The 14,564-nt window shown below is 55.5% G+C and overlaps 2 protein-coding genes across 4 annotated transcripts; both read right to left on the bottom strand.

Annotated features, from left to right (window-relative positions):
- Positions 1–533: 533 nt before the first annotated feature.
- On the bottom strand, positions 534–2,867 carry CDK2AP2 (cyclin dependent kinase 2 associated protein 2). 3 transcript variants are annotated; one of them, XM_060104111.1, is made up of 4 exons: positions 2,204–2,867; positions 1,798–1,898; positions 1,578–1,710; positions 534–1,047 (listed from the first exon to the last, which is right to left on the bottom strand). In XM_060104111.1, the coding sequence occupies exons 1-4, from the start codon at positions 2,283–2,285 to the stop codon at positions 980–982; spliced, it is 384 nt and encodes a 127-aa protein (XP_059960094.1). In that variant the 5' UTR covers positions 2,286–2,867; the 3' UTR covers positions 534–979. The 3 variants fall into 3 exon arrangements, with proteins under 3 accessions (XP_059960094.1, XP_059960095.1, XP_059960093.1); XM_060104112.1 differs by having other exon boundaries at positions 2,076–2,294; XM_060104110.1 differs by lacking the exon at positions 2,204–2,867 and having other exon boundaries at positions 1,798–2,057.
- A 5,661-nt stretch (positions 2,868–8,528) lies between these two features.
- On the bottom strand, positions 8,529–12,622 carry CABP2 (calcium binding protein 2). Its single transcript, XM_060104658.1, is given in 7 exon segments — positions 8,529–8,554; positions 9,148–9,295; positions 9,408–9,517; positions 10,225–10,359; positions 11,227–11,257; positions 11,834–12,007; positions 12,557–12,622. Coding segments are annotated over 7 exon segments (690 nt in total).
- Between the last annotated feature and the right edge of the window lie 1,942 nt (positions 12,623–14,564).

Below are 14,564 nucleotides of genomic sequence, written 5' to 3'. Positions count from 1 at the left end.
TGTTGGAAAACAGTTCTCTCTCCTTGACTGTTTCTCAGGTCCTGTGGGGAGGGAAGCAGCAATGCTCCCTTTCTTTCCTCTCTGAGGACTCAGAGATGGGGTGTATTCAGAGCCTCCAGGGCTGATTCCGAGCTTAGGATGTTAGGGCATTAAGGCATGTGAGGGTGTGGCTTAAGTGAGCTGGCATTTCCACCAGCTAGGCACTGCTAGTCCAGAGAAAGAACCCTCTAGGCTCAGGCTGGAGACAGTGCCCCCCAGCTGTGGAGGCAGCCAAGGCCCTGCGCTGCCCCCTGGTGGCATCACGTGAAGGAGGGCAGGGCGCTCAGCTACTGGAGCTCAACCCTTTCCACTACTTACAGCTGGAAGGCTGAGGGCCAGAGAAGGGCAGGGTTCCACTCAAGGTCAATGGACAGTGGAGGCAAGGCAAAGCCAGGCTCCGTGGGCCTCTCTCCCACCCACTGCACCCCACCTTCCGCCCATCCAGGCTTAGCAAAAGCACCAGACTCAGAAAAACTACGAGCTGAGAGAACAACTCCAAATTATCTTTTATTTGTACAAAAAGGGCATATTTAGCAAAAGACACACTGAGAAAAGAGTCGCCATGGCCCAGGAGACAGGGCAGGGAGGCGACAGGCCTTCTGAGGCCCTGCTGGGGAGAAGGGGTCTGGGAAAAGTGGTGAGAAGTCCTGGGTAAGTGCTGAGTGGTGGGGGCCACAGAAAGGAGAAAGCTCCAGTTGGATCAGCACTGTTGGCAGGTCATGGGTGGGATTCACAGTGACCTCGCTGCTAACTCTTTAGGGGGTTTCCAGTTAGTGCTGCCGACTGGAGAGCCGCCCACTGGTTCCTGGAGGGCACCCACCAAAGGACACAGGACAGGAAGCCCAGGATGGGAAGTGCAACTCGGGGTGAAGGCCAGGGAGAAGCAGGTGCTCTGCAGTGGCCAGGAAAGGTCCAGATGCTGAGGCGGAGTCGAGTCCTGTTACGTGCGGGCGTTCCGCTCTGTCTCTGCCAGGCACTCTCTGACTAGGGCCCGGGCATGGATGATGCCTGGGGTGTGGATGCGGAGGTAACATACAGGATCTCACCGACCCTCCACAGTCCCAGGTTCACCCGCCAGTGGAAAACACCCTCCCTCTCCACCCCCTTTCCTTTCAGTAAAAGGGACTATAATCTAATGAGGGGCTGGATGAGATTAGGGGTTCAGAGGTTAATCCTCAAATTTGCCCTGTTGAAATACAAACTCCCTGGTCCTTCCCTGGAAATTAACTCAGTGTCAATTCAATTGAAAACGCCTCTCTGGGGGATTTCCCTGGTGGTCCTGTGGTTAAGACTCCACGCTCCCAATGCAGGGGGCATGGCTTCGATCTCTGGTCGGGGAACTAAGATCCCACATGCTGCATGGCGTGGCAAAAAAAACACAAAAAACAAACCAAAAAACCCCGCCTCTCTGGATAGTGATCCTGGCCCTAGTCTAGGCTTGGCTCAGGTGGCCTCCAGATGTCTTTCCTTCCCTACCTAGTGAAGGGCTGTCCAGTGTTTGTCTCCCGGGCAGGGGCGGTGGGCCTGGCCTCACTTACCTCTCTTCAGGCGCTCCATGGCGCTCTTGCTGCCAGCATAGGTGGGCCGGATCTCTTTGCCCATCTCCTCTATGACCGACAGCAGGTCGGTGTAAGTGCTCTGGGAGCCCTGGGCGCCAGGTGGTTTCATTGCCTATATCAAAAGAGAACAGGGCGGTGAGCTCAGGCCAAGAAGGGGCCCCCAGTCCCCATCCATAGGCAATCCCTCTGCTCCACTCACCTGCACATAGCCCATGGAGGGCGGTCCAAAGTCGTTAAACAGTGGTCTGAAAGGGGCAGCGGCTCCTGGCACCGAGCCCGACGGCGATGGGACACTTCCGGCTGCAACATGCGCCAGTAAGAGGTCAGCGCGGGGCAGGGACGCCTCGCCCCGACGTTCCAAGCCCCGGACCAGATTCGCCCGATTCCCTCCAAAGGGCTTCATTCCAGGCTGCTAAACTTCAGGACAAACCCCTCCCCCTGCGCTTCACCAACAAGCCCTTACGTGACCACGCCCACCTCACAGGCCAGCGAACTGAGGCTCAGCGAGGGTAGGCGGCAGGCCCAGTATTGCAGAACTCAGGCCGTCTTCTCTTCGAGACCTCGACCGCCCGGGCAGGCAAGCAGGGGTGGAGCTGGATCCTCACCTGTAGGGACCGGGGTGCCGGGCCCAGGGGTGCTGGAGCCGGGGGTGCTGCTGGGGGCGGGGGCGATGGGTTTGTAGGACATCCCCAACTCCTGGGTGCGGCAGACGCCGGCCGGCCGCTCCTCCCGGGTTGGCTGCCTGGCCACTCAGCTGCGCTCTGATTGGCAAGCCGGCAGCACGCCCCTGGTAAATAGAGCTCAGGCCGGAAGGGCGGGCGGGCACGAACGCTCCTTCACTCCCGATTGGCGCGCGAAGATGTCACTCGGGCCTTCTCATTGGCCGAGACCGGCCCCAACAGGCCGCAACCGCTGCTGATTGGTCTCCGCCTTCCGGACCTCGCACCTGTCTGCTTCGGATTGGGCGGTGGCCGACGCCCTCCGCAATTGGCGAGTTCGCGGCCCAGGCCGGCGCGCTCTCAATCCGATTAGTCCCAAAATCCGAGAGGCGGGGCCTCGGAAGCCTGGACCTGGGTCTGGTCCGCCACGGTTCGCGCCGAGCCGGGCTTCCCGGGCTCGGGTGCCGCCCTCGCTCCTCACTCACGTTGCTTCGTACGTCAGCTTCCCGCTGCCCGGTCCCAGTCCAGCTGTCGCCGCCGCCGCCGCTGCCGCCGCGCGCGCGCGCGCGCGCGCCTGCCTCTCCTCAGCCCTGGGTGCCAGAGGACGCAGGGCTTTGACGTTCCCAACCCTGCGCCCCACCCCGTGCGCTTTTACGTCACCTTTCACCGGTTCAGCAACCTGTCCTCGATCGGCGCATGCGCCCTCTTGAGGCCTCCGTTTGTTCCCATGGCAACGGGTCCGTCACCAACGCTGTTGATGCGCCTCTTCCTCCCAATTGCCTGGACCTCGGGTCTAGGCTGGTGTAAGGTCCAAGGGCGACCTCAAAGACTCCTCAACCTGCACCCCACCTCCCACCCACCCAAGGCCCCACGCCGGTGCCTCATAATGACAATAGCAGGAACAGCTAACCTTGAATACTTAACTGCATGCCAGGCCCTGTACCATGCGCCGTCCTGGATCATGGACTACAGCACCATCTGGAGTCAGACTGACTGTTCGAATGTCACACCACCTCAGCTAGCGATTTGCCCTTGGGCAAGTTACCTCAATAGGCCTCAGCTTCCCCGTCTGTAAAATGGGGACGCTAATAATAACTATCTCTTGGGGTTGTTGTGTGGATTAAGTGAATATTCATAAAGTGCTTACTGTTTCATTCTCCTCTTTCCTATCCATTTCTCCACCCAGACCCCTCACCTCAAATCTCATTCCTCACAACTCTAGACCTTAGACTGTCCGCCAAACACTAACCCTTTTTCCCAGGCTACTTCTCAAAACCTCTCTGGCCTTGTATATCTATCATGCCCCCAGGTCTGTAGATTTTCCTCATCCCCAGGACATTTATTTATTCATTCACCCAACAAACATTTTCTGACTCCATCCTCCATCTCAGGCCTTGTGCTGGACACTGATATGGAAATGAACTGGCCATGGCTTCTGTCCTCAAGGAGCTCCTAGTCTCAAGGAGAGGCAGACAGGGAAGCAAAGCCACACAATAGAGTAAGACAATGTGGAGACTGGGACAGGGCACATTGGAAATTAGAGTAAGGGGCCTTCCTTGTGACATCACAGAAATTTTCCCAGAGGAGGTGGTATTCAATAGGTGAATGGACAAATAAACTGTGATGTTTCCATAAAATGCACTATTATTCAGCAATAAAAGGAAATGTTTAGCCATGAAAAGACACAGGCATATTGCTAAGTGAAAGAAGCCAATCTGAAAAAGCCACATACCGTATGATTCCAATGGTACGACATCCTGGAAAAGGAAAACTTATACAGAAGGTACAAACAAAGTACTGGTTGCCAGGGGCTGGTGAGGGGTAAAACTGGATAGGTGAAGCATAGGGGATTTTTTTTAGGGCAGTAAAATGGTTCTGTATGATACTGTTATGGTAAATACAAGACGTTAAGCATTTGTCAAAGAGTGAGCTTCAATCACGAATTTTTTTTTTTTTTTTTTTTTTTTTTTTTTGCGGTACGCGGGCCTCTCACTGTTGTGGCCTCTCCCGATGCGGAGCACAGGCTCCGGACGTGCAGGCTCAGCGGCCATGGCTCACGGGCCCAGCCGCTCCGTGGCATGTGGGATCCTCCCGGACCAGGACACGAACCCGTATCCCCTGCATCGGCAGGCGGACTCTCAACCACTGTGCCACCAGGGAAGCCCACAAACACTTTTTAATGATTTAAAAAATCATTTAGGAGGTCAGGGGATCCCAAGATGGAATGCAGAATATGACAAAAGAATCAAACTGTATCACAAATGTATGAAACAGCTTCAGTGAAGGGAGTGGGGGAATAAGGTGCTAGTCTGAAAATGAGTGGTGTCTGTAAGAAAAAGACAAAAAGCACTGCACATAAACACTGGACCCTAGTTGACGTGGTTTCCATGGGGGTGTGGGTTAACAATTCGGAAACCACTACACGTGTACACTGGAATCAAAAATTATGTCAGTGTAGAATGGGTGATTTCTCACTGTTGGAATGAGAAGTTACAGATAAGTGAGGAGGAGGAGGAGGCTAGAATGATCCATGTGGTAATGGATTAGAGTTGGAGGTATCAACAGGAAATCATGTTTAGCTTGATATAAATACAGTTGGTTACATACAGAAATATTTTAAAATTTCTATGTTCGCAGGTTAGTGTACATATATATCTCATCACTCTATCAGCTGAGAGGGCCTAGAAGCAAGCTTGCACCCAGATCTTGGTTTCGAATACCATTCTCCAATAAAATGAAGCAGGGTTCCTTGGAGAAATGGCAGATTCTAAGACTGGGGCAGGAAATATACAAGATGATTCTGAAGCATCTAGTATTGCCAGAAAGTAAGAAAATGCTAAAATGAAATAAAACCCCCCAAACCCAAACACCCACAGTAATGGTGGTATGTCAGAGGGACACAGGAGCCAACTGAAAGAGCTCCCAATGGCTAAAGGTAGAGCAATTTGAGCAAGAAAATAAAAAAAATAGTACTAGATTATAACTTGTATAAAATAAATGAGTCCATATTGATGTAAAAATGATTGCACAAATAAATAAATGGAGAAGAGACAAACTTCCTGGACAGAAGAATTTCAAGTAATTTATGTAGAAACTCAGCCCTTAATGAGGTGAATTAAATGCTCCACCCCCCCCCCCTTAAGCGCGGGCTGTGTATAGTGACTTCCTTCCAGAGTATAGTATGTAACAGGAGAAAGAAAAAGAGTAATTTTACAGTACAGAAACATGACAAACACTACCTTAAGCCAGGTGATCAAGGTCAACATCATCAGTGATGTCATGTTGATAGTATGCACCCTTCATATGTTGGGATGAGAACCTCATTCTAATCGTGAGAAAAACATCAGAAAAATCCCAATTTAGGGACATTCTGTAAAATACCTGACTGGTCCTCCTCAAAACTGTCAAGAGGGACATCCCTGGTGGTGCAGTGCTTAAGAATCCATCTGCCAGTGCAGGGGACACAAGTTTGAGCCCTGGTCCGGGAAGATCCCACATGCCGCAGAGCAACTAAGCCATGCGCCACAACTACTGAGCCTACTCTCTAGAGCCTGCGAGCCACAACTACCGAGCCCGCGTGCCACAACTACTGAAGCCTGCGCACCTAGAGCCCATGCTCTGCAACAAGAGAAGCCATGGCAATGAGAAGCCCGCGCACCACATCGAAGAGTAGCCCCCGCTCGCCGCAACTAGAAAAAGCCCGTGCGCAGTAACGAAGACCTAATGCGGCCATAAATAAATAAACAAACAAATAAATAAATAAATTTTTAAAACTGTCAAGATAATTTAAAAAAACAAGGAAATTCTGTAAAACCATCATGACCAAGAGAAGCCTAAGGAGACGTGATGCCTAATGTAACGTGGTGTCCTGGATGGCACTCTGGAACAGAACAAGGGAAAAAGTGATAAAATCTGCATAAAATGTGGACTTCAGTTAATGTGCCAGTATTAGTTCATCAGCAGTGACAAAGGTACCATTCTGACGTAAGATGTTAATAGAGTGTCATGGTTAATTTTGTGTGTCAACCTGACTGAGTCATGGGGTGCCCAGACCTTTGGTCAAACATTATTCTGGGTGTGTCTGTGAAGGTGTATCTGGATGAGATTAACATCCATTGAATCTGTGGACTAAGTAAAGCAGATGGCTCTTCCCAATGTGGGTTGAAGAACTGAATGGAAAAAAAAAGGCTGAGTGAGAGGGAATTTTGCCTGCCTGACCTTTGAGCAGGGTCATCAGTCTTCTTCTGCTCTCAGGCTGGAACTTACAACATTGATTTTTCTGGTTCTTGGGCCTTCGGACTTGGGCTGGAACTGTATCACTAGGTCTCCTGTGTCACCAGCTTGCTGAATGCAGATCTGGGGACTGCTCTGTGCCCATAATTACCCAAGCCAATTCCTTACAATAAATATCTTCACACACACACACACACACACACACACACACACACGCACACACCCCTCCTATTGGTTCTGTTTCTCTGGAGAACCTTGACTAACACATAGGAGAAGCTCGATGTGGGGTATTTAGGAGCTCCCTGTCCAATCTTCAAAATAATTCTGTAAACCTAGAACTACTCTAAAATAAAATAAGTGGATGTAATATCTTTATCTGGGTGATGGTTACCCGGGTACATATACATGTAAAAATCCACTGAGCTTTACATTCGTACATGTTACTGAATGTATATTATATTCCAACTATTTAAAGTGGACTTAAGGTAAAAATCTCAATTGACAGCTTCTCTTGGAAAACCAGAAGACCCCGTAGCTCTGGCCTGCTCCAGCTGGCAACAGTCAGTGGAGTTGGGTGTCAGGTGCCCACTTTAGGCAGGGAAGGGGCTCTTGGCTTGCACAGTCGCTGCCTGCTTCCTGTTCCTCCCAGCCCTGCTGCCTGCTCCAGCTGTGTCTGTTTGGAACTTCTGAGCTAACAGCCTTTCTGGGGTGGGAGGGCAAGTGTGAGATTTGGGGGAACTGTGGGCACTTCTGATGCCAGCAGACACATGGCAGCCAATTAAGGTCATCCCCCCCAACCATCCCCCCTCCCTTACTCCAGGCACAAGGCCTGACAAGCTGGGGCCACCCGTGGGAGGGTGACCTTGAGTCTGCTCTGGTTGGCACTGTGATTTTAGAGTCCCCAGGCCTGGGTGAAGTCCCACCTCTGCTTCATCCTAAGCTGTGTGACTGTATGCCAGTTCCTCATCCTCCCGGAGCCTTCTGGTGCCAGGCAAAGAGGCCAGATCAGCCTGGGGGCAATGAGGGATCATGGCCATTTTCTCTATAGAGTGTGACAACATGCAAATGGCATTTCAGGAAGAAAAATCGGGCAGCACGCGCTGCATGGCCTGGAGGGGAGAGATGGCAGTGGAGCTGCGTGACCTCTAGCAAGTCGCTGACACCCGGCCTCTGGGGTTCCTCAATATGGTACATAGGGTTACGAAGACTGTGGCAGGGTTGGAGTGAGGAGTTGTGTCATTTGGTCTCCCCAGGAGGCAGACACTAAGCTGAAGTTAGGGACGCAAAAAAGAGGATGCACGGTGAAGCAGGATTGGGCAGACAGCTTCTGATTCGAGGCTGACCTGACCACACCTCGGCTAACCTGGAGGGGAGCTCGGAGCGGAGACCACCTATGTGCTTGGTCAGTGGCTGGGGGCTCCCGGGAAGAGCGAGGCATCAGCCCCAAAGCTGAGGTGTGTCCTGAAGAGGCCTGTCAGCTCACTCACCCCTCCCAGCCGACCAGCAAGTTCTTTCTCAGAGGGAGCACCGAGCAGCATCCCTCTAGGAGGAAATGGGATGGAGCTTGGGAAAAGCCCTCAGGCACGTGCTCCTCCCATGTCATCCTGGGTCTGGCAGGAGCCCTTCACAGGATGAGGGGCCACCGCGCACCCAGCTCTGGGAGAAGCAGGTTGGGTTTATTCATCTGGGGACGTTTCCCAACACTTGCTCTGGGCTGGGTGCAGGATCCGGGGAGGGCCCCTACCCACCCAAAGTTCACAGTCGAGGGGACTTCACTTTTGGGGGCCAAATACCTGCAGGGTGAACGAGTGGTGAAAGCTGCTCAAAGATGCTTTATTGTCCGAGAAACAGAGACGGGCAAGGGGGCTTGGTGGACGAGTCGGGGTGGAGGTGAGGGTAGGCAAGGGCATTGCACACAGGTGGGGGCAGGGAGAAGAGGATGAGGGTCCCAGCTGGAGGCGGGGGGCTCCGGGAACACACTGGCAGGCAGTGGCTCTGGTGCCAAGTCCTGTCTGCTGCCTCCAGCTTCTGTACAGGCTCAGCGAGACATCATTCGCACAAACTCTGCCAGGACAAAGCCAATGTTTTCTGGACTCCCCAGGAGTGAGGCTAATATACTGGCCTTGAGGTGGGAGGGGGTGTGGTCAAGGCAGGGCGTGCAAGGGTGTCCCCTGAATCTGGTAGGGAATAGGCCAGGAAGAGGGGCTTCGTCTTACAGGGAGAAAAACCAAATCTTGTAACTGAACCTATTTTCCTCTTTGCTTTGGCTGCTAGGAAGCCAGGAACACTTTGGGGCCTACCTTGGAGAATTTCTACACACTGATTTTCCTTGGCTTCCTATTCTTATTTAATCCTGTTTTCCCTCTGTTGGGAATGAAGCATAGAGAAAGAGCTGGGTTCTGGGTAGGCTGCCCGCATTCAGATCTTGGCTCCATCCACTTCTTTCGCTAAGCACTCACGCTTCCCTAAGAACCGACTTTCTTTTCCTGCTTATGGGGATAATAAGAGTTCCTTCCTCCTGGGTTTCCGTGATGATTACCTAGGAGAGGACATAGGCGTGCTTAGCACAGCGCCTGGCACACACGGATTAAGGCTCTTCCTCCGTTAAAACCCTCCCAGGGCGAGCGGTGCTGAGCTTGGTGAGCGGTGGACGGTACCTTCAAAGTCGATCAGGCCGTCCCCGTTGAGGTCAATGTCATGGAGGATCTCGTCCACCTCCCGTTGGCTGAGCCGCTCTCCCAGCAGGGCCTTCAGGGCCGCCCGGAGTTCACCCAAGCTGATGCAGCCGTCCCCGTTGGTGTCGAACTGTGGCGGCGTTGGTTGCGGCATCAGGTCACAGACCAAACCGTTCATTCGCGCAGCCCCTCACTCACAGCAGACAAGCAGGCCCCGCCCCCTCCAGCCCCGGTGACCCCACCTCCCGGAAGGCGTCCCGCAGCTCCCGGACGCCAATCATGTCCGCAGTCTCCGCCAGCACCTTGGGGCCCATCAGCTCCACAAAGTCGTCAAAGTCCACCTTCCCGCCACCTGGGGGCCATGCCCATCAGAGACCTGGGACCATCAGAGACCCCTGCCCAGCCCTGGCGTCCTCTGCCTTTTGTCCTCCCCTTCTGGCCTGTGTCCCTCTCCCCTGCCCCACTAAATGGGCCTTTCCCTCCCTCTGGGTCTGTCTCACAGGCGGGGTCATCTGTGTCTCCTGAGGGCTTTTCTTAATTTTTCTGAAGAGTTCAGTTGGGCTCAAGTCCTGGCTCCAATGATCTAACTTTGTGACCTTAAGCAAGTCACTTAACCTTTCAGAGCCTCAGTGTGGAGAATTTCTACACACTGATTTTCCTTGGCTTTCTATTCTTATTTAATCCTGTTTTCCCTCTGTTGGGAATGAAGCATAGAGAAAGAGCTGGGTTCTGGGTAGGCTGCCCGCATTCAGATCTTGGCTCCATCCACTTCCTTTGCTAAGCACCCACGCTTCCCTAAGAACTGACTTCCTTCTCCTCATGGGGATAATAAGAGTTCTGCCCTCATCCTAAAAGTGGGCATGATGGTCCTTGACTCACCCACATCCTAGGGGATGGTGAGATTCTCTGGAGGCAGAGAGCTTGCCTTGAGAATGACCAAAGTCCTGAGCTCTGGGGGCCAACCTGTGTAGACACCTCTGTTCCCTGGGCTGCCCAGCTGCCCTGGCCATGGGCATGGCCTCTGGAGAACTGGGGGTGGGGCAGGTCTCAGGCACATACTGATTTGCTGTGAAATCTCGATGAGCTCCATCTCCGTGGGCATGTAGCCCAGTGTCCGCATGCAGGCTCCCAGCTCCTGGCAGCCGATATAGCCGTCCCGGTCTCGGTCAAACTCCTGGAAGGCGGCCTGCAGCTCTGCCAGGCAGGGAAGAGTCAGTCCTTCCCCCACGCCCCCCTGGACCCCATCCTGGATTGGACCTTCTCCCCTTGGTCCAATCATTTCCTCTTTCTAAACACCCATTTCTCTTTGCTGCCTCAGGGCCTTTGTACATGCTATTCCTTTAATTCATTCTGCAAATATTTAAGGAAGATCTGCTATGTGCCAAGCTCTGCTCTAGGTACTGGGAATATGGCAATGAAGAAAGAAAAAGAAAGAAGGAAAGAAAAAGGAAAGAAAGAAAGGAGGAAGGAAGGAAGGAAAGAAGAAAGAAAGAAAGAAAGAAAGAAAGAGAAAGAAAAGAATGAAAAAGAAAGGAAGGAAGGAAGGAAAGAGGAAGGAAGGAAGGGAGAGGGAGAAACAAATCCTTGACCTCATGGAGCTCACATTCTGGAACACTCCCCTCCTCTTTGGTCCTTAAGTCACCTACTCAAGGAGGTCTTCCCTCTCAGTTCAGTCCCCTCTGGCCCATTTGTTCACTTCCTTGAGAGCACTTAGCACCATTTGTACTTGTAGTTGACTTATTGACGTTTGACTCCAGAGGACACAGGCCGTATCTGTCCAGTTTGCCACGTTTCCCAGTGCTCAGCACTGGGCCAAGCACACAGTGGGCACCCAGGAAGTGTTCGCTGAATGAACAAATAAAAAAAGGGGACTGTGACCCACCTGGCAAGTGGGACCAGGGAACTGACAGCTGGGGGTTCTCTCAAACCCTCCCTGCTCAGTCTTGTCCCCATATTCTCGCACAGATCCCCCGCGGCCTTCTTGCTCCTCCTGGAGCCTGCTCAGACCCCCACCCAATGCCCCGCACTCCAGAAACTCCAGTTCTTTCCCCAACCCTTTACCTTCAATCTCCTCTGGCCGCAGCTCCCGGTCCTGAGGGGACACAGAGGGGTTAAGAATTCCCTGGACCCCCCAGGCACCTGCATCCCTTCCTTCTTGTCCTTTGGGGCCCCCTACAACATGCAGCCACAGGGCCAGCAGTGACGCTGCTCCGACCCATTCCTCCCACCATTCCTGTTGATGGGCCTGGGCACCTGGCCCCTCTTCCCTGTCCCCCGTGCCCACCCTCCTCTAGGGCCGGAGCTCCATTAGCCAGAGATGGATCTGGGGTTAGGCAGAACCCTGGGCTTGGCCATGGGGGCCTCAGTGTCAGCATGTGTCTCTCTTGTTCTCTCTGTCCCTCTCCGGGGAGCCCTGTCCCCTCCCTGACCATCGTCTTGGTGGCTGTCTCTGCCATTTCTCTGGATTGCTCTCTGCCTCCTCTTCTTTCTTTCCTGGCATGTTTCCCTGGGTCTCCCCTGTGTTTGATCCCATGTCTGTTTCTCCACTCCTGTCTGCCCCTTACACCCCTGGATCTGTGTGCTTTGCTCTGAGATCCCCACTCAATCCTCTCCCTCCACTCAAGGAGAAGGTGGGCACGGGCGGCAGGCAGGTGGTGACCGTACATACGAGCTGGGTGGCGGCGACGCTGGGCCACAGCAAGACGCAGGCAGGCCCCACCAGGCTACTGAGCACGGAGTAGCGGCCCTGAACACCCGGCCCAGGGCTCCCCTGCTCCTCCGGGCTGGGGCCCAGGCCATGGCGGGACCCCCTTGGCGGGGAGCCAGGCCACTGCCAGCAGTCCTGCAGCAGAGCCGGCCATGAGCTGGGACAGTGACCCCTCTCCCCCCTCCCTCACCAGCCTCTCCCGTCGTTAGAACCCAGCACAGAACAGTGGACCCTCACCGTCAGCAACACTCTAGGCCGGAAGGGTCCACCCCCTCACCGTTCAGTTGGGCAAACCGAGGCCCAGAAAAGGCAAGAGACTTGGCCACGGTCACTCAGAGAGCCAATAGCCGAGTGAGACCCTGAGCTCATGTGCCGAGTCTCCCAGGCCAGGACTGACGAGCAGACGGCAAGGGTAGCAGCAGGGATGGGGCAGTTGAGTGGGCAGCTGAGGGCCTGACGAGCTTTGGCAGGGGAGGCCCAGTGGCCTGCAGGAGCCAAGACCAGGATGGGCCAGAGTCTGGGGGCTGCCAGGGAAAATCTCAGGCTAGGGTGGTGGGAACCCAGCCCTCTATGCCCCAGCTGCGCTGTAACCCCAGCTCAGCCTCACACAGGGCTCTGCCCCCACCCCCCACCAGAGCCTTTCAGGGTCCAGCCAGCCTCCTGGCCTTGGCTTTCCCCCTTGACCCTCCTACCTTAGGCCCCCCGGTGTCGGGGCCGCTTGGCACAGTTTCCCATGGGCCCTTGAACCATGCCAGGCCTGGAGTCCCGGGGGTAGCCCAGGGCTGGGCCTCAGCAGATGCTGTGGGCTCCCACCAGCCCCCAGCCGCTCCCAGTGAGAGTCTGGGAGCACTGCAGGGGACTTTCCTAGGGTTTTGTGGGGGAGATCGGGCGTGGGTGGGCAGGCGGGGGCCCCTGGGCACAGGGGTTTGGGTCCTAATCTGGGATTATCTCTGAGCATCCCTGCTGGTGAGGGGGGCCACTCGGGGCATAAGGCCCCCCTGGAAGGCACAGCCTCCCCATGCTCACTCCTCAGGGTCTTCCAGACGCCCCCTCTCCAGGACCCTCTCCCTCCACCACCACCCCTAATCTCTTCTAATCAGGAGGGATTTAATGTCTTCAGAAGCAGGGCCCGGACCTGGGAGGAGGAAACCAGGTGGCTTCTGTGCTAGAGCAGGCTGGGTCATCTCTCCCCAGAACAGCAGACCCAGGAAGCCCCTGGCCCTCCCTGCCGGACCCTTGCTCTCACCTCAGAGCATCCACCCAGCCAGCCTGCCCTCGGCACACCTGCCTGGACCTGCCCCCTGCCCCTTGTACTTGGGCAAGGAGCCGAGGGCAGCTGACTTTGGGCTCTGTGGGCTGGAAGCGGGCCTCAGTGAAGGCAGAGGTGGGGGAGGGATGCCAGCCTCCCTCCTGGGCAGCTGAGTGACTGCTGACCCCTCCGTCACTGTGCACGTCCGAGGTCCCCTCCCTGGGCTCAACCCTGGGTTGGTCCAGCGGACCCCGGTTGGGGTGTGGCATCCCCACTGTTCCCTCACGGGCCCCCTGTTGAGGACGGCCCCATAGCCCGGCCCCCTTTACCTGCCCATAGGCGGCCTGCACCTGGGTCTCCAGCTCCTGGAGGAGAGCCCGCCGTCTGGTGGCTGCTGGGCTGGCAGGGGCCCGGCTAGGCCCTGGAGTGCCCTCGGAGGGGCTGGGGTCCCCCGTGGGGAGGCTGCCATCTGCCGGGCCCTGGGGAAAGGCCATGGAGACAAGGGCTTGGCACCTCCTGCCGGCTGCGGGGCACTGCCCCACTCCACTCTCCAGGGTCCTGCGGAAGGACAGCTTAGTGGGCAGCTGTGGCCGTGGTCCCCACAGGGCCCCTGCTACTCTTCTCCCTGTTCCTCGCTCCGCGGGCTGATGGCCCCCAGGTCCTCCAAGGCTCCCGTCTTTCCTAGCTCCCCAGGCCCCTCGCACAGCCCCTCCCTGAAATCCTAGCCTTCCCCTGAGCTGCCGCCCTCATGCTGGCCACAGACTGCGCACCCCGGGACCCTCCGCATCACACCGGCCTCTCTGGTTCATGGGCTCTGCGTCTCCCCACATCCTCTTCCACCCCTGATTCTGTGTTGTTCTCTGCCCCGCTCTGCCCCCTCTGCTCCGTGGGTGTCTCTCTTTGTCCGTCTCACCTGCCCTCCCCTCTCCACCCCCTGCCCTCTGCTGACAATCTGTCCAGCTGTGTCTCTGTGGGTCTCTCTGCCCACTCATGCCCCATTTCTTTGTCACTTCCCTCCCTCTGTTGCGTGAGACTATTTCTCACACTGGTCTGTCTTTCTGTCTGTCCATCCTTGCCCTTCCTGTTCTCCCCACCATCCCCCTTCCCAGGATGGCTCCTGGATTCTGGAAAGACCATCCCTCCCAAGCCCTGCCCCAGACCTCCCCCCTTCTCCCCACCCAGAGCCCCGGGGTACCTCTGCACCTCCCCACCTCCTGCCAGCACCTCCCACTTAGCTTCTGCCGACCTCGTAGGCCAGGCAGCCTGCAGTGGCCTCTTGTGCCCCCTTGTTATGCCCCAGCCCACTTACCGCGCAGCTGCCTGCCCCTCACCTCCCCGAATGAGGTCAGTCGTCCTGCCCCGGCCCTGCTCCAGGCCCCTCATGATTTATTCACCTGCCCCCCGCATCAACCTTTGTCCAAGGGAACCAGATCCCACCAGGCA

The sequence above is a fragment of the Mesoplodon densirostris genome, chromosome 7, assembly GCF_025265405.1.
Source record: "Mesoplodon densirostris isolate mMesDen1 chromosome 7, mMesDen1 primary haplotype, whole genome shotgun sequence".
Classification (NCBI taxonomy): domain Eukaryota; kingdom Metazoa; phylum Chordata; class Mammalia; order Artiodactyla; family Ziphiidae; genus Mesoplodon; species Mesoplodon densirostris.
The sequence above is the reverse complement of the archived record's forward strand: the minus strand, read 5'-3'. Positions and strand labels throughout refer to the sequence as shown.